The 26,148-nt window shown below is 38.1% G+C and overlaps 1 protein-coding gene across 1 annotated transcript; it reads right to left on the bottom strand.

The window, feature by feature from the left end:
* Nucleotides 1-541: 541 nt before the first annotated feature.
* Nucleotides 542-26,148, bottom strand: tm6sf1.L (transmembrane 6 superfamily member 1 L homeolog). Its single transcript, NM_001093587.1, is given in 10 exon segments — nt 542-1,265; nt 1,420-1,539; nt 2,482-2,574; nt 4,167-4,271; nt 6,464-6,585; nt 9,444-9,526; nt 10,726-10,829; nt 14,509-14,606; nt 16,098-16,201; nt 25,750-26,148. Coding segments are annotated over 10 exon segments (1,113 nt in total). The 5' UTR covers nt 25,842-26,148; the 3' UTR covers nt 542-1,073.

Raw genomic sequence — 26,148 nt, 5'->3', positions numbered from 1 at the left:
TGTAGGGAGCTCCAATAAAGGAGCCTTTTTAAAAGAAAATATAAATTTTTGCCCAAAAGTAACCAGCACCATATAGTATACATTTTTGCCTAAAAAATTAGAGGGATTTCATTTATCATATATGTCTCCCTTAACAGTTCATTAATGAGGTAGTTTACCTTTAAATCATGATGTAGAGAGTGATATTCTGAGACAATATGCAAGTGGTTTTCATTTTTATTTATTTTAGCTTTTTTTAGTTATTTAGTTTTTTATTTAGCAGCTCTCAAGTTCAGAATTGTAACAGCTATCTGGTTGCTAGGGTCCAAAGTATCCTGGCAACCAACCATTGAGTTGAATGAGAGGCTGGCATATGAATAGGAAAGAGTCAGATTAGAAATACATAGTAGCAATTTAAGGCACATTAATTCAAAAACTATTAAAGATAAAAAATAAAGCTCAATTGAAAAGTTGCTTAGAGTTAGTGAATTTATAGCATAATAAAAGTTAACTTGAAGGTGAACCACCCCTTTAAAAACAGTTCATAATTGGAACACAGTGGTAATAATGGCACTTTTTTATTTACCAAGTCATTGAAATATACATACAAAAATAATCGTAGGAATTCATATTACGTAACATACAGTATTATTATTATTATTATTATTATGGACAGAAGTACTAACAAAGGAACTGAATCAGTGATAATTCTGCTGCACTAGTAACACCACTTAGTTGCACGTGTTTACCCAGAAAATGACTATGCGCACTGAAAATGTGCTACGGTACTTGTATATGGGAAATACAGAGTATTGTAATGTTACCTTATTACTCTCACAATTCAGTTTAGCTAATGATCTCCGTTAACTCAACCTTAGAAAGATGTATACGCCTGTATAAATGTGCTGTGTAGTAAAAACCTGTAATAGCTTCATCCACCTAAAGTCATACAGTACATTCTTCTGCTTACACACACACTCTGCACTTTCCTACCTATAAACTCCATAGCAATCACAGATTATAGTGTGCTGTACACTTTCTTCTAATGCCATGTCCATCAGGCTTTAACATGTTCAATACAGTCCATGAGGTATTTATTCAGCTTTCATCCCTGACTTTGCCTTCTGAAAGAATTCCGGCTTATTTACACACCTGTGGGCCAACAGCTGAGAACCAAGGCCAAAAAGTATATTTGCTGTGAAGAAGAAGATCCTGGCCTCATCTGGAACTCTATAGATATAAGGAGTCCTGGCATGAAGTGAAGCCCCAATGTGGGAGAACTGTGCCTGCACAAATACAGAAAGTGCAACTTATTAGTTGATTCTACACTCCATTCCTACAAGTCTTATTTTTACACTACTTTTATAAATATCCCCTTAGTCTGTAAATGCATAGTGAAAGAAACATTGGACAATGCAGATATATATGAATTAACATTACCTGAGCAATTCCACCAGCACTTATCAGAGATAGGTCTGGCATCCAGGTACATCCAGGGACCAAGAGCCCATAAAGCAGGATAAGGTTATTTGGCACACAGTAAAACATAAGCACCAGCATCTGCAATATAGACACACACACAGGCTACAATTAAGCAAATAGCTTTGCAGGGATATTATACTAAAATAGGTACTAAATGGTACCAGTGCAGCAACCAATCAGATATTTGCATTCAATATCTATTTATTAAAGGAGAAGGAAAGGCTAAAATTAAGTACAGTCTTATCAGAAATACACCAGTAAACCCTCGAAGTAATGTTGCTCTAAATCATCTGTCAAAATAAACACCACATTTCCTTCTATTGTGTACACATGGGCTTCTGTATCAGACTTCCTGCCTTCAGCTTAAACCTCCAGGGCTAGGGCATGAGCATGCTCAGTTTGCTCCTCTCTCCCCCTCCTCCCTCCCTCCCTGCAGAGCTATAAGTGAGCAGAGAGAGACTCAGGCAGGAAGTGATGTCACACCAAGCTAATATGGCTGTTGCTATCCTAAGCAAACAGAAAGAGCTTCTAGCTCTGTTTACTCAGGTATGGTAAGCATTCTGCAGAATATAGTGAATAAAGTACCCCCTCTTGTAAAATATAAGGATATTATAAGCTACCGAGGAGTTTCATGACCATATAAAAACACAAGGCCGAAGGCCGAGTGTTTTTATACAGGTCATGGAACTCCGAGGTAACTTCTAATATCCTCATATTTTGCAACTGGGGGTACTTTATTTATTATAATACACAAATTGAAGTGAGTCATGTGACAGAAATGACATCAGAACCCACCGTTTATAACTGATGACATCAGAACTCACTGTTTATAAGGATATAATTTACAGGATATTCATGGCTTTTGTGTATTATATAGTGTTATAGCTTGGACTATTGTGACTAATCTATTGGCAATAAACTGCTTCAATAGCTTTTCTTCTCCTTTAACTGTGCAAATCCAAGAGATATAAACCCTTCCTTATGAATAAGACTTCAAACCTTATCATGTATAGCATTTACCTGGAGCTTGGGATAGGCAGAAGGATCTTTGATATAAGGCTCTTGAAGTTGAATATAAAATCGACAGGGATCTGCTGGGCAATCTAAAGCAATCTGAAGACAAAAGCAAAAATGGGGGTTAGATAAATTAGATTTGGTGTCTCTCAGCCAGCACCTATTAATGGAAAATACTTTGACGACTCCACGGCCAGGCTGCTGTAGTAGTGCGAAACGAGCAGAGAATCCGTCAAAAAATTTCAGTGTGCAGTTTTGAGAGGGAGAGGATACAAAAGCCAACAGAAGATTGCTTATTTTATATAAAACGGCTCTGAATTTCTAAAGAAAATATATTGCAAGGATACTTCTTTTAAAGGAAAACTATACTCCCAAAATGAACACTTTAGCAACAGATAGTTCATATCATATTAAGTGGCATATTAAAGAATCTTACCAAACTGGAATATATATTTAAGTAAATATTGGCCTTTTACATCTCTTGCCTTGAGCCACCATTTTGTGATGGTCTGTGTGCTGCCTCAGAGATCACCTGACCAGAAATACTACAACTCTAACTGTAACAGGAAGAAGTGTGGAAGCAAAAGACACAACTTTGTCTGTTAATTGGCTCATGTGACCTAACATGTATGGTTTGTTGGTATGTTTTCTATTTATGATTACCCAATTGCACATACTACTAGAAAAGTATATTATTATGAAAATGGTTTATTTACATGAAGCAGGGTTTTACATATGAGCTGTTTTATGCAATATCTTTTTATAGAGACCTACATTGTTTGGGGGGTATAGTTTTCCTTTAAGGTGTAGAAGAGGTATTTGCAATATGATTTTTTGACTTTACATCCCCTTTAAAGTTTGCACCTCCTTTGCTTCCTCTCCTTTTTCAGATCAGGAGGAAAGAGGGAGCTCACAACCTGTTCCCAAACTGCAAAACTAAACTGAACAACTAAAATTTGCCATGGAGCTAGCTGTGTATGAGATAACGTGTCACACTATAACATATTGTTCTGATTCATTTGATAAGGCTAGTTACAAGGAGTGATGCTGCAGTAACAATACCAAATAATATTATGGCTAGAAATTGATCCAATCATAGATATAGAAACCTCTAACATCAGTTTACATGCAAAATCTAAGGGGCAAATTCACTAACCGGCGAAGTGGCTAACGCTAGCGAAAATTCGCCAGCGTTACGTCATTTTGCCACTTTACTAAAAGTGTCCTTGACGAAAATTTGCTAGCGAAGTAGATAGACTAGTGCAAATTCGCAGCCTAATACCAGGCAAAGTTGCACTCTGGCGAAGGGGCGAAACTACGCAAATTTTAGGGTACCCTCCTTCCCCCCTACTTTTGTTAACATATGGCACCTAAACTATACTGTGGACATAAGACCTCTATATAATTTTATTAAGTTTCCCTGGGCTTGTGTAGTGTTATTTATTTGCTGCAGCATACACGTCCATTCAACCTCTATTTTGCGCTGTATGCAAATTTCCGATTGCTAGCGTGACTTTGAACCGCTGATCGTAACATTGCTAGCGCAACTTCGCAAGCGATCGGTAACTTGTGCGCAACTTCTGATCTTTGTGAATTTGCGCAGCCCTGGCGAATCTACGCCTGGCAAAGTGCGGCGAAGTCAAAGCTGGCACAACTTCAAAGGTAAGTAAATTTGCCCCTATGTGACTTACCATCCCTCTAAATATACAAAAGATAATTGCCAGAATAAGGTACAGGGCTAAGAACAAGTCAGATGGTCTTCGGAATATACTTTTGTGCTGAATGTTCTGTATTGCCTAAAAGAAAATGAAAAACACACACAAATTAATTTATGCAAAGAAATCCTGAAAAATGCATTTGAGGGACGCTTTTGGGGTTTCATATTTAAATTCCAGTTTCAAAGAACTGTTGAAAAAATGTTCAGATGGGTTACTTTGCCTTGAAAATACTGATTTGTATGGAAGCAATTCCATCCTCAGTAGTCAGGCAGTTTGAAATACTGACCCCAGGGTCAATGCAATCTCCTCTGGATATAAATAACTCACAAAATCACATGGCAGAATGCAAAGTCTGGGCTGCATCTACCTAATGGATATAAATTGGCTTTGGACTATCCATATCAGTCTCTTACTCAAGTGAAATGTGAGGAAGTTCAGCTTTAAAGGAAGCTGCTCATTTTGTAGCCTTTCCACAACTGGAGAATTAACATGATTAAAGTAATTTATAAGCCCCCATTTAAACAGCAAGTGATTATGAAAAGATTCTGACAAAAGCCAGAATATTGTTTAATACAGTTATTGGATCTGTTATCCAGAATGCTCGGGACCTGGGGTTTTCTGGATAAAGGATCTTTCTGTAATTTGGGTCTACATATTTTTATGTCTACTAGAAAATTATTTAAACATTAAGGGGCAGATTTATCAGTGGTCAAATTGAAAATTCGAATCGAAAATTTTAATTCTCAAGTTTTATTATGGCCAAAACTGTCAAATTCAACTAGGGAATTGTTCAAATTTGATTTGCGTTTTTTTAAAAGTTTTCAAGATTGATCATACTCTGCCCCTTTCAGAACTCAAATTCAACTAATTGCCACCTAAAACCTGCCGAATTGCTGTTTTAGTCAACGGCAGACATCCTGGGATCAATTTTGTTTGTAGCCTTCCTGACATTTGAGGTTTTTTTTCAGAGAAGAACCTCGAATTCCGTTTTTAAAACTCTAATCGAATTCAATTCAAGTTTTCGGGTCGATACTATTCACCCCAGTTGAGGAAATTTTTTCAAAGATTTCGATTGGTTGAATTTCGAGTTCATGGAAGTTTATGGGTGTTTTTAAAAACTAACATGAATTTAAAATTCGACCTTTGATGAATGTGCCTCCCCATAAACCAAATAGGCTGGTTTTGCTTCCAATAAGGATTAATTATATCTTAGTTTGTAGTACAAGGTACTGTTTTATTATTACAGAGAAAAAGGAAATCATTTTAAAGAATTTGGATTATTTGTATAAACTGTATTCTATGGGGTATATTTATCAAAGAGTAAAGTTATAGATCACCACAGTCCACTAGTGTGAAATACCGCCTCTCTCCATTTATTTCTACCGGATTTTTAAAGGCGTATTTATCAAAGGATGAACTTTCTCTTTCACCCTATGATAAATACGCCTTTATAAACCCCATAGAAATAAATGGAGAGAGGCGGTATTGATCTCTAACTTCATTCTTTGATAAATATACCCCTATGGGAGAAGGCCTTTCTGTAATTCAGAGCTCTCTGGATAACGCATTTCTGGATTACGGATCCCATAACTGTATAATGGACAATCCTACCCCATGGAAACCAGCCATTGTGCAATCTAACTTACTATGTTACTAAGTACCATCTCATGTCAGATCCTGGTTTCTGGTAATAAACCCACCCTATATATTTGCAAAATCCAGGAGAATACTTAGCTATAGGCCAAGGGAAATGTCCTGCCCTTTATTACATATGGGGCTAGATATCTGACTGCTAGGGGAAGTGGGTACATAACCAGGCAGTGGATTGAACAGTGGATTGAACAGCAGTGGATTGAATAGCAGAGGGCCTGGATGGAAAGACAAGCAACAGAAATGCTAATGATGATGATTTCATAATGGAAATCTAATTTAGGATTAATATGCTTATTGATTATTAAGAGTAGAAAGGCAGAATATGAAGAACATTTGAAATTTTATTCAGAGAAGTCATTTCTACATTTGAAAATGTGACTTTATCCTTTCATCTCTGACCCATTATTCTTTATCCCTTCATGTGAGACTGTCATACGGCCCTTTAAAATGCAGTTTCCCTTCTATTCCCTTCTATTTTCCCTTCTATTCACATGGGGCTCATGGTCAGGCTGAGCTGGCAACTTTTACAATACATTTTTGCAACTTTTACAATCAGTTCCAATAAGGTTGCCCTGTGACTGTTTCAGTAAATAGGCTATAGAATTATATCAATGTACCTTGGAAGAGAGAATGGGGATATCTGACGGCTGCTTGTAGATTTTATATCCTGCCCAGAGTGGAAGGCAAAGATACGGTAAGTTGAGGAGAAGAGCAGAACATATTCGTGTCCCATACTTTCCTGTAGTTAACAACAGAGGGGTTACTTTACATATACTCAGTACAATCAGAAACCTACAAATAAAACCAATAGATAATCTAGAATGAAGTCTATCCTGTATAGAATAATGTAAATTCACCCACAAGGGAAAGCATCACATCACATCATCATCTTGGGTACAAAGTTGGACTGGAGGGAGACAAGTGCTCTATTACTGTTGCCAAGGATGTGACAGCACAGTTTGTGGACCACAAAGGGGTGGGGCTTGCATGAAGAGATGGGCATGGATTGGCTAAATTGCAGGTGTGTTTGGGTGTAATGGAGTGTAGCTACGCTCTCGTTGGGGTCGTGTTCAGTTGTGTTGTCTTTGGATGAGCATTTTTTTTTAATCATGGTGCCACATTCTGACCCAGGGGGTTTAGATTTGATAATCCAGGCCCCTGAGGATAGTATGGGCCTCATTGGTTCCACTAGTAGCCCTGTCAGTTTACCAGTGGGCACCTCTGTAGGACAATTCCTATTTGTCTCTCTATTTCCAGCACAGAGCCATGTTACACCAATAACATTCAGAAGGAGAGTTTTCTAAGGAGGAGTTTTCTAAGCAGTGTGAGTGGTTTGATGGTTCTGTTCAAGTTAATAAATCCAGCCATACCCAATGGGACATACAAACACTTGGCAAATTTTTACACTCTTTTATCCTTGTCCCATTTTGCTAGTGTGTGAATTTGTATTTATCCGTACTGTCTTTGGAAGGCATTTCAGCTGTAATTTGAAATTCATCACCTGAATAATGACCTCTTATTTGTTGGTGCTTAAGGCAGAAAATGTATTTTAATGATTTGCTGATGGAGGGCAAATGTAAGGTGGTGGTGTCCTGTGCAGTGCAAAGGTCTTTCTCTTGTGGAAACTCCAACCAAGCAGGACGTGAATAATGATGCAAACAGCAACATAAAAATAGATTTATTATTCAGTAAAATGAGAGAATTGAGACTTTGTTGGAAGTAAAATTAGAGCCTCTCCTATTTTGTACCATATGAAGGTCATTTGTTCTAGACTCTCATTTACCCTTAACCTCCTTGACCCTTGGGAATACCCAAACTGTCAGGATTATAATTAGGAAGGCTTAAAATAGTATGGTAGGTGGGCTACAAATGGGGTTGCCACCTGTCCGGTTTTCACCCGGACAGCCTGGTTTTCAGGAGGGCTGTCAGGGTGAAAACTGCTAGATTTCTAGAAAATTCGGACAGGGCTTTAAAGAGAATGGAGCAGTGATCAGCCAATCGGCGACCGCGACATCATCTGACATCATTGGGCCTACCCATGACATCATCGAGCCCGTCACTGACATCATCAGGCCCGCCTGGTCTACCACTCAGCAAAAGGTGGCAACCCTAGTTACAAAGAATGAAGGTTTTCCAGACATTCACCATACATATTCCAAAGTTCTATAATTGCAGACTATAATTCTGCATTTTACATTTTTCAACATATAGAGTGAAAGGGCACACCTTTGTTAGTCTATGTTATCCCTTTACAAGTGAGTAATGAAAGGATTAACCCAATCTCATTTGCTGCACCTCTGCTGTACCCAACACCCTGTAAAGAAATATTTTGTACAATATGCCAGTGTCGGACTGGGATACCAGGGGCCCACCAGAAAACCTTATTTTGAGGGCCCACTTTCCAAACTTTTAAACCTCCTCTCCTCACTCAACCTCTTTATTCTCCTAGTCTCTTTTCTCTACATACTATACTCTATTCTTCCATTATTAAGCCTCTTTATTCCCATAAAGAAATAGAGAATGACCATGAAACAGGCCAAAAGGATAGAAGCAGGAGGGCCCACCGACACCTTGGCCCACCGGGAGTTTTCCTGGTATCCCGGTGGGCCAGTCCGACACTGCAATATGCTAGAGGTTGATAAGTGTATCCAACCAATAAAATATTTGGTTTTAAACATGATCAGTCAATACTTCCTGCTGATTGGTTGCTATGGATTACTGATCCTGGGCAAACGTAGTGTCTTTTATTACAAATGGGGTATACAAGTACATGTATAAGCTATGCTGTATTTATATGATATTGCCTCAGCAGTTTTATCATGATGCCAACATTCATGTTACTGTGTCACTGCTCCACCATGAACATTTGGCAATGGAGCAGTCTTTAAATAGTCGGCAGCACTGAGGTCCTGAGACTACACTAAATGGCTCTACTGAGGTCCTGGGAGCTAACATGAGAACTGGTAACCACACTTCCCTGCTCCAGACTACACCTGTTAGCTATCATTCAGTTCATCTCACTGTACGTCTTTCACTTGTTTCAGTTCAGTTGGTTTCAGATTGTTCACCAGAAATAAAGACTTTTTCCAATTACTTTCTATTTTCTAATATTGAAGTGTAAGGTTCCATTTTTCACCTTCTAAAGCAGCTCTGGGAGGGGGGTCGCCAACTCTTTAACTGTTTTAAATTGATACATTAAGTTAATATATTTGTTATCTTTGTCCCTGCTAAGCAGAATCCCCGAGTTCCATTAAAGACAACTGTTAGAATTGATACAATTGTTGCTACTATTCTACAGATAAAGTACTGCTGAGAAATGAATCAACTAATTGTATCAACTAAATGTAGCAAATTGTTCAGCTCCTGAATCACTGAGCTGCCAGACTGTGACACGAACGTAAACTTTAAACTTAAATTTTGGGAAAACAGTAAAAAATAAAAGATGGAAAGCAATTGCCTATGGTGAACAATCTGAAAACAACACAATTGAAAAAAGTGTTTGGAAGATGAACAACCCCTTTCATTCTTCACTCTCCTTCACATGCATTCTGTCTTTCTTTTTATTGCACTTTTCAATTACTCTATATTCTTACTTACCAACAATATTTCCAGGAATAAATACTATTGTGCTCATCAGAATTGAACCAACCCAATAAAGTCCAATTGTCCTGTAGGTTTGGCTGTAATAAGACACATACAAATATAAAACATGTAAAAAGGAGTCAATTAAAACCTTGTTGTCTTATACATTCCTGCCAAAAATAAAACCTGATTTTGTAGGATTATTGAATACTATAATACCCTGGTTGAAGTATGGATGATGCCTACAAGCTGGGGATACTAAGCTCTAAAGAATAAGTTCTTCTGTGTTACCTGTACTCTTGAGCAATACAAATAAGAAGTAGCTGAGGGACAAGTCAGATAGAATTATCCCTTAATACACTAACTGTCTCCTTCTGTCATTGAGAGTCACTGTACTCCAGCTTATAAAGAAAGGAAATTATTATTATAATTCAAGTAGAAGAACATGACTGTCTCCTCCAACCAGTGGGCAAAGTGGTATGTTTTTACTCACTATGCAGTTGCACCTTGCAGCAGTCACAACTTTCTGCACTCATTAAATAAAGCACAAACAGGTGAATGTAATAAAAGTCATTATGCCTTTGTATGCCTTTTTACATTTGTGTGAATTTAATATAGCTTTTGCAAACCTTTATAGCAATCAATGCAATAACACTCTAGTAAAGAATATTACATTGTGCCTATTTTTTTTATTTTATTACTTTGCACCAAAGTAGGGTTTGCAGCTCTGTGGTTGGATGTGAGTACCCAATAATACTCAAGCAAATCATTCCAGGGGAGGCGTGGAACTCCAGAGCACCAATTAGGTCAGGTGCTTAATACATCTTTTGTCCCCCTTTAAAATGCATTTATATACACATGGGAAAGACAGTTGCAGGTCACAGCACAGGTAGTTGCATTTTATAACTTGGGAGGCCACACAGGGATTGTTTACCATATTCTTCTTCTTGATTGGGACAAGTAAAAAGAGCACATTTACTAATGAAAGAATAATACTAATACGGTGTCTTCCATTAGTAAATGCACTCTTTTTATCTCACTCAAGAAGAATATGTTAAACAATCCCTGTGTGGCCTCCCAAGTTATAACCTGCAACTATCTGTGTTGTGACCTGCAACTGTCTTTCCCATGTGTATATAAATGGTCACATTAGTTCTCATGGTCTGATTGTCGGTTAGATGTGGTTGCAGTCCAGCTTCTGCAGCTATACAAATTAAGGGCCAAAACCCCATTTTCAAAACACAATTTTAAACATATTTATTGGGTGTAACCATGTATTGTTAGAAAACTCACTTACTCCCACGCAATAGCTACCACCATGAGGAGATACATCAAGTAATGGGCGGTGCCATCCCAGTAACAGATCATGTGCCCATAAGCGGTGTTCAGGTAAGGCTCGCTCTGAGGAAAGAACACACTCAGCATTAGGGTATGAAAAGAAACTGAAACAAGTTAAGAGAGCGATGCTACAAAGTCATCAGGTTGAACGAAGAGAGGGGATAAGATGGCAGTTTATTTGTTAGAAAAGAAAAGGAGTGATTTCGTGTACATGTCTATCTTGTTTATACGCTTGCAAAACTGTCACTATTATTTGCTTGCTAGTTTGGAAAGTTGCAAGTTTTACACAAATTATTTAATCTTCAACTTCAAAATTAATAATCACTGTGTGAATGGGGCTCCACATAGAAGGTTGGGGACATGCAGTCAGATACAGGGGATGAACTAAGATATAGGAAATCACTGGGTGTTTGGGTATCAAAGGATCTTTTTTAAAAACTGTAGGATGAAGCCCAACAAATGATCCCTTCTGAATCATTGTTTGCACTGTGGAAGTTCTGAAGAAATGCCACCCAGTTATTTCAAGCAGATTGTGTTATTATACAGATAATATTTCTAGCCATAAACATTAATCTGTACATAATCTGTGTCAAACAGCCCAAAGTACAAAACTATTTTCCATTGGGCATTTAGATGCAAGCATATTAATCTACTGAGAGATTACCAGATTTATTTTCCTGCCCACGAAAAGGCTCAACAATTAAAGCTGCAAGTTGGATTAAAATATTTTCCATTAGAAGGAATGAGGTGACATTGGCACAAACTGTTTGCAAGCAGGAATATGTAATTAGGATGCACAATCTCTGCAGAACCTTTGTTCATAAACTGATATAAGGCATTGGGAAGGCGAAACTCAGTGAAGCCTTCATTATTCCACACTTGGACGTGGAAACAGATTTGATGTAAATCAACTAGAAACTTGCAGAACCTTTTGCCTTACTACCAACGAGCAGTGCCACGATCAAAAACCAACACATTGTGGTAGTACATCACGGGCATTTTACAGTTTAAATATACAAAATTTGCCTATCCTGATCCCAGGAATTACAGTCCAGTACAGCTGTAACAACTACAGCAATGGCTGTCCTGTGAAAGCAATAAGCAACTTGCCTGTAAGCTTTACTGTTCCTGTAACTGATGATTTAATACAACCAAGGTTATTTTGAATGTGTATGTATGTGTATTTTTATTTATAGTGCTATGTATATACATACTGTATACAGCCATGTCCATTCAAAGCATTAATAAAACAAGGGGAACAATAACATAATAGAACATACTGTAAATAGCTATACAAAATATATACAATTACATTTATGATTAAGGGGCCTATTTGACTTTGCACAGCAACAAGCATTTCACTACATGTCGTACTTTGTATGTTGTGTATGTGACAAATAAATTTGAATTTGAATTTGAATTTGAATATTTACGAAGCCTCAATTGTTTTTGGTCAAGTTTTTTAGGGGAAAAAAACCTTGAATTTATAGAGATTTATTATATCACAAAGCTGCTAAAAATCCGAATCCAAAAATACTCAAATACTCAAATCTGTCCAGGTCATGTAGAAGTCAATGGCAGTCCCTGAAGATTTTTCTTGACATCCTGATCTTTGCTGGATAATCTGAAAAAGCCGGGGGTTTTCGGACGACAACTCCAAAAAATTGTATGATTCACGCATCAAATCCGAAAAAGTCATGAGATTTGACTTTTTACACCATTTTATGGAGACTTTTCTTGCAACGACTTTTTCAAGCTGATTATTTGATAAATGAGTTCAATTTGTGGATGGGAGTTAGGTCAACTTTATTTTATTAAAACAATGTGATAAATCCAAGTTTTAGTAAATACACCCTAAGGGGCCCATTCACTAAACTCGAGTGAAGGATTCGAATGAAAAATACTTCGAATTTCGAAGTATTTTTTGGGTACTTCGACCATCGAATTGGTTAAATTCGTTCAAATTCGAACGAAATCGAACGAATCGAAGTAAAAATCGTTCGACTATTCGACCATTCGATAGTCTAAGTACTTTCCCTTTAAAAAAAACTTCGACCCCCTACTTCGGCAGGTAAAACCTACAGAAGTCAATGTTAGCCTATGGGGAAGGTCCCCATAGGCTTGCCTGTGATTTTTTGATCGAAGGATTTTCCTTCGATCGTTGGATTAACATCGTTCGAATCGTTCGATTCGAAGGATTTAATCGTTCGATCGAACGAAAAATCCTTCGATCGATCGATCGCAGGATTAGCGCTAAATCCTTCGACTTCGATATTCGAAGTCAAAGGATTTCAATTCGAGGGTCGAATTTCGAAGTATTTTTAACTTCGAAATTCGACCCTTAATGAATCTGCCCCATAGTGTTAAGAGACAGAAGAAGAAGGAGGTCCCTATCCCTAAGAACTTACTGATATAGGTCACCTTATTCATATTTCCCAAAATATAATAATATTATTAAAGGAAAACTATACCCCCAAAATGAATACTTAAGCAACAGATAGTTTATATCAAATTGAATGACATATTAAAGAATCTTACCAAACTGGAATATATATTTACATAAATATTGCCCTTTTACATCTCTTGCCTTGAACCACCATTTCGTGACTCTATCTGTGCTGCCTCAGAGATCACCTGACCAGAAATACTACAACACTAAGGGGCAGATTCACTAAGGGTCGAATTTCGAAGTTAAAAATACTTCGAAATTCGAATTTTTTTCATTCGAATCCTTCACTCGAGCTTAGTGAATCGGCCCCAGTCACTGTAACAGGAAGAAGTGAGGAAGCAAAAGACAGAACTCTGTCTGTTAATTGGCTCATGTGACCTTACATGTGGTCTGTATGTGTGCACAGTGAATCTTACGATCTCAGGGGGCGGCCCTTATTTTTTAAAATGGCAATTTTCTATTTATGATTACCCGATGGCACATACTACTAAAAAAGTATATTATTATGATAATGGTTCATTTACATGAAGCAGGGTTTTACACATGAGCTGTTTTACTCAGTATCTTTTAATAGAGACCTACATTGTTTGGGGGGTATAGTTTTCCTTTAATAATAATAATAATAATAATATGCTGGAAGTTCTGGGGAAAGCTTGAGGACTATACAGCCTACCCAAATACTAATGGTGAGCTTGGAGTGGCTTATTTTTGCATTGTCTACTCAGTCACCTTATACACACAAATAGGGAGGGCTGGATTTAATCTGAGGGCATCCTGAGGCTGGCATCCTCCATCACCCCATAGCACCCTATTGGGTGGTGAGACGAGGCATAGGCTCTAACACGGGTAGCATAGTCCACCAGGAATGTATGGAGACACAAACAAAGAAATGTGCTGATGTGCAGAGAAATAAAGTGCTATTAAATTCACGAGAAGGATTCTGTAAGGTATTGTTTACGTGATAAAGAGGAGTCCGTCTCTCTTAGGGTCAGGGCACACAGCAGATTCTGGGAGATTAGTCGCCCGGCAACAAATCTCCTCTTCTTTGGGGCGACTAATCTCCCCGAACTGCCTCCCCACCGGCTAAAATGTAAATCGCCAGCGGGATGGCACTTGGTGCAATTTGTTTTCCGAAGTTGCCTCACAAGTATGAGATTAGTCGCCCCAAAGAAGAGGAGATTTGTCGCCTGGGCAACTAATCTCCCCAATTCTGCCTGTGTGCCCTGACCCTTAGCTGAGAGAAAGGGGAATCACATTAAAACTGAGATATAAGGGACAGATAAGTATTGTTACCTCTTTTAAATAATGAGTCATGAATCCATCAATGATCCCATCCTGTTCAAGGCCTATGATAAGTCCAATTACACTTGTGAATGCAAACACTGCGTAAACTACAGAAGGGGAGAAAACATTTTCCATAAAAAACTTCATTCAGAAGTCCATGTCATAGCAACATATTTTATGCCTGTGCTTATGTCCTGTACATTAATTTAACATTATGAATTCATCCTCCTTTACCTGACTACATACAGAATAATATGCCCACTATTGCAAATGATAAGAATAATACAGTATGTCACAGAAGAGCTGAATGACCATATAAAGGCACTAGAAAATCATTTAAACATTAAATAAACCTAATAGACTGGCTTTGCTTCTAATAAGGATTAATTACATCTTAGTTAAGGTCAAGTACAAGCTACTGTTTTATTATTACAGAGGAAAAGGAAATCATTTTCAAAAATGTGGATTATTCCATTATAATGGAGTCTATGGGAGACGGCCTTTCCATAATTCAGAGCTTTCTGGATAACTGGTTTCCGGATTACGGATCCCATATCTGTATATACATTTTGAGACATAATTGATATCACTAAGCACCAATCATAAATGACTGCATCACTAAGCGCTGTTTATAAAGATACATTTATGGCCTCTGGATTGTGCCCTGGGTTTTAAACAGTGTTTAGGTCACTGCTAATTAGTGTTCCACATACCTTGCTGGGTGCTTTTAATTGAAATTGCCCATTTTACTTTTTTAATACAATTGTGAAGGATATAATAGCATAAAAGCCGTGAGCAACTTGTAAAATATATATATTTATAAATAGTGTTCTCTTTTTTCTATCTAATTTGTTGCTGTGGCAGAGAAAGTTTTTTTTAATACATGCACCACACAGTTTACTATTTTTTATAAATAGTGCATAGTGATGTCATTCTTTATAATGGGTGCTTAGTGATGTCACTTGTGCCACATGATCCACATGATTTCATGAAACTTGAAAGCACTAATGTGCCCAAGTATATTTTAATACAGGAAGAATTCACTGGCACACAAGGGTTCTTTCAAGCAGGTACAAGCCCTTGCTATATTTTATTTGCAGAGGTGCAACGTTTCGGGGTAAACCCCTTTATCAAGCATGATAAAGGGGTTGATAAAGGGGTTTACCCCGAAACGTTGCACCTCTGCAAATAAAATATAGCAAGGGCTTGTACCTGCCTGAAAGAACCCTTGTGTGCCAGTGAATTCTTCCTGTATTCGTATTGTTGAGGTTGCCGAGGCCTCCATCACAGTGCACCGGGTCATCTTATCGTGGAGAGCCAGGGTGTGCAAGCGTGGTAATCTTGTACTGATCGCAAGTATATTTTAAGTCATAGCCTCAATAATAAAATCATCTAAAACCAAATAAAATATTTCAAACCATGAAAATAAATAAATAAATAAATAAACAAACAATAAAATCCTCAGAATACATCTTCAGGAAACACCCTCTGGGGGGCAATCATTTTTGTACATCAGAGCCAGTTTTCTTCTTCTCTACTGGGACTCCTTCCATTGACCAATGGCTGTAAATAATAACTTTTTAATTTAACAGACCTACCATAAAACAAGGAGTCCTTTGGTGGCTTCTGAATGACCAGCAGACGTGCTAATATAGCAGTCAACAACAGAATCCCAGCACCACCTGCAGCAACTGGCCAGGAGCTGAAAATGTAATGTAAATAGATTAGTCACAATGTGATCTGTATATCAGGAACAGACCTACAGCAGAAACAGCACCCATCATCCTAAACCAATTATAGCATGGACCAAAATAAGTGCACTCTTTTGCATTCCTGCTCAGCGTCTGGGTGGAAATTAGTAGGAATCTTATGGTTGCTTTCAAAGAGTAATATTTAAATTCCACTTGCTGATTGGTTGTTACTAGGTCTGGGAAGATTTATTACATTACCCATTGAATATAATAATATATAAGTAAAATAAGATTTGGCCATTAGTGTGCATTCTTGCCTTATGAGAATGGCTGTTTGCCATGGTGCTTAAGGGGAAGTGCTTGCCTAATCATTAGTAGGGGGCAATGTATTGGTTCTGGATTTTGAGGTTACTACTTGTACTACTGGACACTAATAACCCCATAGGAAGTGTATAAGCTGTAGAAAACAGACCTTTAAAGCCAGCCTAACTTATAACACAGGACACGTTTTCTCCTCAATCCCCATAGTCTTGACCCACTCATATCTGAGTTATTGGCCAGTAGTTTCAATTTAATTTTTAACTGCATGGGGTATGTTACCTTACTGAAATTGAACAAATCCCAGAACAGAGTTGACAGTCACTTGACTCACTATATGCTTCTTCGTCATTTGCTCTTAGGTGTGCAAAGGAAGTGTAAATATCTATTTGGGATATTATCATTTTTTTTTGTGTAATTTAGTTTTAGTGCCACTTTTGTTTTGGGGGTGAGGTGAAGAGAACATGGAACATTGGTGGCAGCATCGAAAGAATCAATCAAGAATCAGGGGTGGTTCACCTTTAAGTTAACTGTTAGGGGCCTATTTATTATGCTGTGTAAAATGAAATTTGCCAGGAAAACGCTGTAAAAGCTGTGTAAAATAAGTAAGTTCCGGTGGTTGCTGAAAGAAAAAGCGTGTTAAAAAAATTACGCCTTTTTTTACATGCCGATGCCTGGTGATATGTGGCGAATTATTCCTCCGTTTTTTTACCACCACAGTTTTTTTTTATATAGTTTTTTAACTATTTGCCTTTTGCTTCTTCTGGCTTTCCTGCTTTTAAATGGGGGTCACTGACCCCCTTCAGCCAAAAACTATTGCTCTGTGAGGCTACAAATGTATTGTTATTGCTACCTTTTATTTCTCATCTTTTTATTTAGGTCCTCTCTTATTCATATTTTAGTCTCTTATTCAAATCAATGCATGGTTGCTGTGGTAATTTGGACCCCAGCAACCAGTATAGGATAGAGGACCATAGCTCTTGACGTTTCACATTTATTTTTTATTACCATTCAAATAATTTTGTTTTTGTAAGGCTGGGTACTTATTATAAATCTACTGCCATCCAATTACTCATTTCAATTCTCAATTGTTTTTGGTCAGAATTCAAATGTTTCCTTTTTATTCGACAGAAATAACATTTGTATTTCTCTTCCCTGTAACTAGTTTGTATATTTCAGTTTACATTCTTCAGAAAACAGAAGTAGCTCTGGCAGTCAACAAAAAAAGGAGTATTTAAATGACGTTTGCCTACAATATGAATATCAGTCTGTTAATGACTTTTTCCTGTTGCAAAAATGAACTCTCTTGCTGTAAAGGTGCCATAATTATTACATGACCAAATGTTAGGGAGGAGGGTCAGATAACAACTGCTTAGGTATCAAAGTGACATTTGTGGGGGGAAATATAAAGATACCATTTTGCTCACACTATAGGGGCAGGTTTATTTATTCTCATGTGGAATTGCAGCTTCTCTGGTGACTGTGTAACCACAATGCTTCCCCCACATTGAAGACTGTGCCATAAGTGGTGTTATAATGAAGGTAATGGTATCAACTAGCATCAACATAGTTTTGTATCCACACATTTAGTAATAGGAGTGTGTTGCTCACTTCCACACAAGATAATTTGGATGATTAACGGAATTTCCATTTTTTGGAAGTCATCTGAATAGCGTTCTTTGTTTTCTCTCCCCTGGATCAACAAGAGGGCATTGGGAAGCAGTTGAACTTGAGGGACTGGTATCTATTATCAACCTTCTTAGCAATCTCATTCAAAAAATATATTTAACTTGGCTTTCTCCCAGTCCCTGAGGGAAAACGTATAAACTGTACAATGTAAGGTTAGCAGATATGCCAAAAATAAGAGTCTCCAGCTAGATGGACTGCAATAACTGCATTCAATTTAATAACAGTGTAGCCCAGAAACCAGCAATAGTTTTACCAGCCTAGGGGGGAACGGGCAACAGACCTGTCTCCTGATTTTGCAGCATTCAAAAGACAGAAACCATGTCTCTGCTATAGAACCCACAGATGCCCATACTTTCCATATTAACCATCTACTGTATACATACATTCTGGGTGAAAAGTCATTAAATCCAGAACACTGAATGTTAAGCATAGTTTAATGAAGATATTCCTAACAGGTTAGCCTCCATACCGATAGACTACAATATCATCAATTTGGACTAAAATAAATGACTTCCCTAGGTATAACAAAACCTTTAATTTCCAGTGCCTCTAACTGTCTACAATAAAGTACACACAAACCTAGACTGATGCTATTTTCTTTTTCATTGATATGAAAACAATGAAAAAACAATGAAAAAACATTAGCCTCAGATAAGTGGTATTTAAAAAGAACTTTAAGGGTCTAGCCACACGGGCAGATTCGTCGGCAGGCGACTAATCTCCCCGATCTGCCTTCCGCCAGCTAAAATGTAAATCGCCTGGGGGCAAGCACACGGAGAGCTTCGTTTTCCGAAGTTGCCGAAGTTTCCTCGTGAGAAAAACAAAGCGCTCTGTGTGCCTGCCCCCAGGCGATTTACATTTTAGCTGGCGAAGGCAAGGGAAGGCAGATCGGGGAGATTAGTCGCCATGAAGAAGAGGAGATTTGTCGATTAATCTCCCTGAATCTGCCCATGTGGCCAGACCCTAACGGGGTTGTTCACCTTTGAGTTAACTTTTAGTATGATGTAGAGAGAGAGATATTCTGAGACAATTTGCAATTTGTTTTCATTTTTTATTTGTGTTTTTTTAATTATTTAACTTTTTATTCAACAGTTCTGCAGTTCCCTAGCAGCCATGCACTGGTTTGAATAAGAGACTGGAATATGAATAGGAGAGGACTGAATAGAAACATAAGTAATAAAAACTAGAGATAACAATACATTTTTAGCCTTAGAGAGCATTTGTTTTTTAGATTGAGTCAGTGACCCCCATTTGAAAGCTGGAAAGAGTCAGAAGAAGAAGGCAAATAATTCAAAAATTATATAAGATAAATAATTGAAAAGTTGCTTTGAATTGGCCATTTTATAACACACTAAAAGTTAACTCAAAAGTGAACCACCCATTTAATGAACAAATGCTGGAGAAATGCTGTGTGAGTCTCCCAAACTCAAACTGTTACAGGTCCAACATTCATTTTCCGAAGTCGCACGAAGTTGCCTCATGAGGAAACTTCGGAAAATGAACTGCCGCATGTGATTAGCGCTGGCGTTTTTTCATTTCAGCCGGCGCAGAGTGAGGGAACGCAAAACGAGGCGATTAGTTGCCAGGCAACCAAATCTCCCCAAAACGCCCAGTGTGGCCTGACCCTAAGGTTCAGGGCACACAGGCAGATTCGGGAAGATTATTTGCCTGCCGACAAAATTCTATTTTTTCATTATACATTTTACAAAGGGACTAAGTTTTACCTGCAACTTCCTTGCTGCTTTCAAAGTAAAACTCCCAAACTTGGCTGCCCTTTTATTAGCCACCAGTGGGATCCCCTTTAAACTCCTTTTTAGAACTTTTTAGAATAAATACAGGTAAGAAATCAATATGATGTACAGGCTTCTCTAAAGTCCAATACTGGCTATGATCATTAGGTTATTTGAGGTCAGCTTCATAAGACACATTGTAAATAACCCTGATTAATCCTCATAAATTGATGATGAAGTGTATCACTCAAGTACAGCCCAGGCATCCCCTCTCATGGGAAGTTATGAAAACAGTTAAATGTCATAGTAAAGGTCAGGGCAAAAATAACTCCCAAAATATTTTATAGCCTCCAAGTCCTAAAAAGCTTTGTCTAACGTGTTACAAATGTACGATGTTGGTGTTCATCCCTGAAAAATAACAATGCAGGTATATAAGCTATTATTTGGAATGCCTGGGACCTGGGGTTTCCAGATAAGGGGGTTTTACATAATTTGGATCACTATACTATATACTTTACTAAAACTCTAATTTATCTCATCGTTTTATTAAACCAAGCTTGACCAAACTCCCATTTATGATTTTTACTTTTTTCTAAATTAATCAGCTCGAAAAAGTTGGGTCAGGAAAAGGCTCAACAAAATTGAGCGAAAATCTGAATTGCTTGATTTTTTCGAATGCTCTTCCGAAAACCCAGAATTTTTCAGATTATCGGATGATATCCAGTGCAGATCACAATATCTTCAAATTGTAAAAGGGACATCTGCCGTTGACTTCTACATGACCTCGGCAGGTTTGAGATAGCGGGTTTTCAGATTCGGATTAGCAGCTTTGGGGTATGATAAATCTCTAAAAATTTGAGTTTTTGCCCTAAAAACATTAACCAGAAAAAAAGAGGTTCAATAAATAACCTCCTTAATGTTAATTAAACCTAATAGGATTGTTTTGCCTCCAATAACGATTAACTACATCTTAGTTAGGATCATGCAGAAGGTACCATTTTAGAGAAAGAAAGGGGAAATAATTAAAACAAAATTAGAATTATTTCCTTAAAATAAAGGTGTTCTTCTCATAATTTCGAGCTTTCTTAATATTTCCAGATAGCAGACCATAGTAAATTCATAACTACATCCGTGGATGAGACAGTGTTAGCACCCTGTGCATTGGCAAGACATCATAGTTCTGATCAGGATGATACCAGGAGTCAGACTAGCCTGATTTGTGATCAGCTGCTGCTTTTTGCTTGATTTTAGACCTATTTTTATAAAACTATACTGCTAATAAAATTAAAGGCTTTCTGTCATGGGGATTTTTCTCTTGTTCCTTTGACAAACATGTCCTGTAGGGCTAAAGCAGAACGTTGACTTTCAAATGTCATTGAATTACACTGAGGGGCCCATTTACTTAGCTCGAGTGAAGGAATGAATAAAAAAAACTTCGAATTTCGAATGTTTTTTTTGGCTACTTCGACCAATCGAATGGGCTACTTCTACCACGTCTACGACTTCGAATGATTCGAACTATATATCTTTCGACTATTCGACCATTCGATAGTCAAAGTACTGTCTCTTTAAGAAAAAACTTCGACCCCCTAGTTCGCCTAGTCAATGTTAGCCTATGGGAAAGGTCCGCATAGGCTTAGCTAGCTTTCTTTGGTCCAAGAAAAATCGTTCGATCGATGGATTAAAATCCTTCGAATCAAAAGATTCGAAGGAATAGCACTAAATCCGTCGACTTCGATATTCAAAGTCAAAGGATTTAACTTCGACAGTCGAATATTGAGGGTTAATTAACCCTTGATATTCCACCTTAAGTAAATTTGCCCCTGAGTGTGTTGGCACCAAATTGATACAAGAGTTATTGCAAGTTGCCCCAGTGGGTCCAATCATACTGATCCCAAACCATATAAGCTCATATACAATAGAACCCAAATTATTTTGATAATAATCAGGACTGAACCATCAAGCCAGAAGGCATGGTGCCTTGAAGCTTGTTTGTTTTTTTATAGTATATTGTGGTTTTTCCAACCATCCCACACACATTTAGGCTGGGTAGATTGGCAAACAAAAGGATATATTCATCAGACCAGCAGTACTTTTGAGGGTAGAAGAACATTCTTGAATTCAAGACAAGTGAATATGGGTACAGCACTTTGACAGTACTTTGATCTGCCTCTGAGAGGGAAGCTACAAAGACATTTTTACACAAGTTTGGCAATGTATCAAGTTACAAGACTTACAAGGGAGTGGTGCTGGTGCTACAGGCAAACTACATGACCAACTTTTTGTGTGTTCTCAGTCCCAGTGTAGTAAAAAAGTGGTTTTCTATCACTTCTTTGTAAGCTTCACACTTCATTAAACTGTGTATATAATTTTAAATGCCCCTTTAGGACTCATCCATACTATAGACTGTCATCTGATTCATTTGGACTAATTTAGGCAACATGGAATCGCTACTAAATCAGGATTCAACTGAAACAATTGTTATGTGATATCAGTGAAACATGGCAACATGTTTTTGTTAAAAACAGAACAAAAGTGGAGGGAAATTGCAACGCCATAAATTGGATGTACAGTGAATTTTCATGCAACCTCACAGAGACAAATGGGAATCTGATTTTCAATCCAACTGATTTGAAATTTGCAGCACAGGTCAATAGTTGTATGTAATTTGTATGTAAGACGTATGTACTCTTCCACCATTCGGGGGTAATCTTGTATTGCTTGTCAGCATTTTCAGTAGGTTTCAATGTAATGATGTTGTTTGAATGACAGATATAATGGATGCAACTGTAATGTATTCAGCTATATTGACTAAGACCTGCAAAATCCGATCACAATCACACCAGCCTGTATTGTAAATGAGGCCTTCAAGAAGCAGAATGGAACAATTCAGTCCTAAAAACCAAATGACATATAGGAAACAGAACAAGGTTTCTTTTACTGTATACAGAAAATTTGATTGGACAGTTTGCCAGAACAAGGCCCAATGCATAATATATTATTCAGGGAAGGTTTAACATACAGTAAGGGCCAAAATTGTAGTTTTATGTTGTTTATTACACTGTACAAATGTAGCCTGTCCTAGACCTTCAATGAGGGGTTTCTTCATTCTGCATTCCTTCTTATCATTATCATTTAGTTTTATTTTCTTTACTTCAATAATTTAACTTTGCCTTTCCTCATTCATTCACTATTGCTTCACATATTTCTTGGTTTCGCTTAATTTCTTTATTTTATCAGTTAGCTTTCAATGTTCCTCTTTTGTTTATACCCTTTTGCTTTACATTCCTCATTTCATTCACTTCTGATTAATATCATATTTTCATTTTTTTTCTTTTTTACGATTATTTACGCCATTTATTCCCTTTGCCATTCCTTGATCATTCCTTTTTATTTCATCCTCATTTGCTTTTCTTCATTCATTCAGCTTTGCTATTGCCCACAGTTAGATACACCCAGAAAATGTTGCATCATTAATTTCTTATATAAATAGGACTCAGAGTTCCTTGAAGAATAGTCAGGCAGAAATTGTTATATAAAACTCACAAAAAGGAAAACTATTTATTTACTAAGGTAATTTTTTTCTTGTTGTCTATTTTATTTTTGTGGCTCATTCATGCTTATGTATTGATATGTCAAGTGCAAAAGAAGAACATGGCACACAGTATATGGACAATGGTAGTAATGAAGTACCTACATATAAATGATGAGGAATGCATGTTTTGCTGCTGGGAAGCTTTGAAATAAATTTGGCATCTGTCTTTTCATTGCCATTGCCATTCTGCAATCTAAACCCCTTAACAACTGACCTCTTTGCCTACTCCAGGGACAAATTGGCTCCCCAGCAAGAGTGACTGTACTATTTTGAACTACCAGCACTGAATCTCATGATATCTGAAGGTCATTATTTACTGGCCAAGCTGGTAAGCATAAATAAACTGACAATGCCCATTAAATTTAAGGTGCAGCAATACAAAGATAATAAAGTAACTGGTGGCATATTTTCTGTGGTGACATATTTTCAAAACCTAAGTGCACAGATATGACTAAATAGATAATTACTTTGAGGGGGTTGGCTTCCTGACTAGTGGCAAATGCATACACTAGTCCCCTAGTCAAACGGACTTCGATGGTGCATCTAGTTTCTCCCCATCTCCATCCTTAGGGCAATGGCACACAGGGAAGCCTGTGGTGGCTAAAGCTGGCCATAGATGCAATTTGATCGTACGAATCTCCGATTCGTACATTTTTCGTGCCGTATGTGGAGTGTCCCAACATTTTTCGTGCCATGGTGATCAGTTGTTCATACGATCGGACAGGTTAGAAAATTTCTGTCTGATCTGTTCTTTACTACTTTATTTGATCTGAATTGTTAGTGGAAGGTCGGGAAATGGCACCGAACTGATGTGAAGGTAAATCTGTAAGTCTATGGCCAGCTTTAGATTAAACTGCAGGTGACAAATCTCCCCTTGTGCCATTGCCCTAAGGATGGAGGGGGAGAAACTAGATGCAGCATCATAGATATTGTATGGCACATCGGAATATTTGTTGCCCGCTGTAAAAATGCTCTACCATGGACAACATATCTCCCAAAAAAATACTTTCCTGCTGGCAATTATGTAAATCGCCAGTTGAAAAACATATGTGGCGCTCTTAGCTTTGCAAAACCGCCCAAAGTTTACAAACAAGAAACATTTTCGGGAGATGGGAGATTTTATGCCCGCAGTAGCTCAGATTTAACTGGGGGAAAAAATGTACCCAAAATTTACCCATGTGCCACTTTGAGAACAGTGGCGGAACTACCGGGGGAGCAGGGGGTGCGAGCGGCCAGGGCCCGCACCCCCTCAGGGCCCCCCGGCAGCGCCGCACGCCACTGAAATCAACCCGGCAGTGCGCCGTACGGAGGGGGGCGGGGCCCGGCTGCGTATCACGCACCAGGGCCGGCCCCCCTCTAGGAACGCTGCTGTTTGAGAACATGTGCAGTGCAGGCACAGGGAGAAATGCACATGCTCAGCATCCTGGGCACTGGCTCAGACAAGGAGACAGGGAGAGATAATATAACAATGTGTTCTGCATCAATTTCCCTGATGATAGAATACTTTTTAAAGTTGTCTTTCTCTGTAACAATAGGGCACAATTTAAATAAAAGAGCCTAAAGGAGAACTAAAGCGTAATTAAAGATGTAGCTAGAAATGTTTTGGGTTTCTGTAACAGCCCAAGGCAACTGCAGCCCTTTAGCAGTAAAGATATGTGTCCCCAAAGATGCCCCAGTAGCTTCCCATCTTCTTCTGTTCTGATTCACTGCACATGCTCTGTGCTGCTGTCACTTACTGACACACAATATGCTCTATATACATATAATATAGCTGTCACGATATAAGGCAGATAAGTAATTAATACAAATAATTACTCCATGGCAGCACAGAAACCAGTGCAACTAGCATCATAATTTAATAATCATCTTATATGACAGACCAAACTAATTTTCTGATTGATAATTTGCAACAACCCTTAAGCCTAGCTTCTCAACAGCTGCTCAGAGCCCACTGTGTCGCAGACACTTTCCAAGATAGTGACCCCCTGTGACAAGTTTGAAGTCCTGGATCATTGCTGTTATTGACAAGCTGAAACTTTAGGCTGGTGCAATAAGTTTAGTATATAAAATATGGTATTTTAAGCCATATTCATTTTTAGGGTTTAGTTCTCCTTTAAGAAAAAAGTTAAATAAAATGAATTGCCGTGTACAATACATACAGTACAGAGAACAGTCGATCCCTTATGTGATTTCAGTGCATGGGTACTACACAGTGACAGCCACTTACCTATTGACAGCAAAGTAGAAGTTGAAGATATAAGTGGTAGGGATGGCTGTAAGAGACAGAATGAAAACTCCAGTAGCAGCGGGGGCACTCATTATCACCTCTCTGGCTCCTTCACAAGGTCCCAAGCATCTCCAGATTTTTTGGGGAGGTATTCACATTCAGATACAGGTTAGCATTAGGGGACTCTCAATGTTGAATGCTGTTTGGCATTCCCAGCAGAGTGTTAGGAGCTGCTAAGGTGCTTCTTGTCAACTGTTTTCTGCCTGAGCCAGCACACACACACAAACACACACAAACACACACACAAGGTTACAATGGAAGCCGGGTATTGCTGCAGACACAGGAGTCTGCCCTTGTTCTTGCACAGACACAGCTGACATCTGTTTTCAGAACTGCTTC

Source organism: Xenopus laevis, chromosome 3L (assembly GCF_017654675.1).
Source record: "Xenopus laevis strain J_2021 chromosome 3L, Xenopus_laevis_v10.1, whole genome shotgun sequence".
NCBI lineage: Eukaryota > Metazoa > Chordata > Amphibia > Anura > Pipidae > Xenopus > Xenopus laevis.
This window is presented reverse-complemented; position numbering and strand designations above follow the sequence as displayed.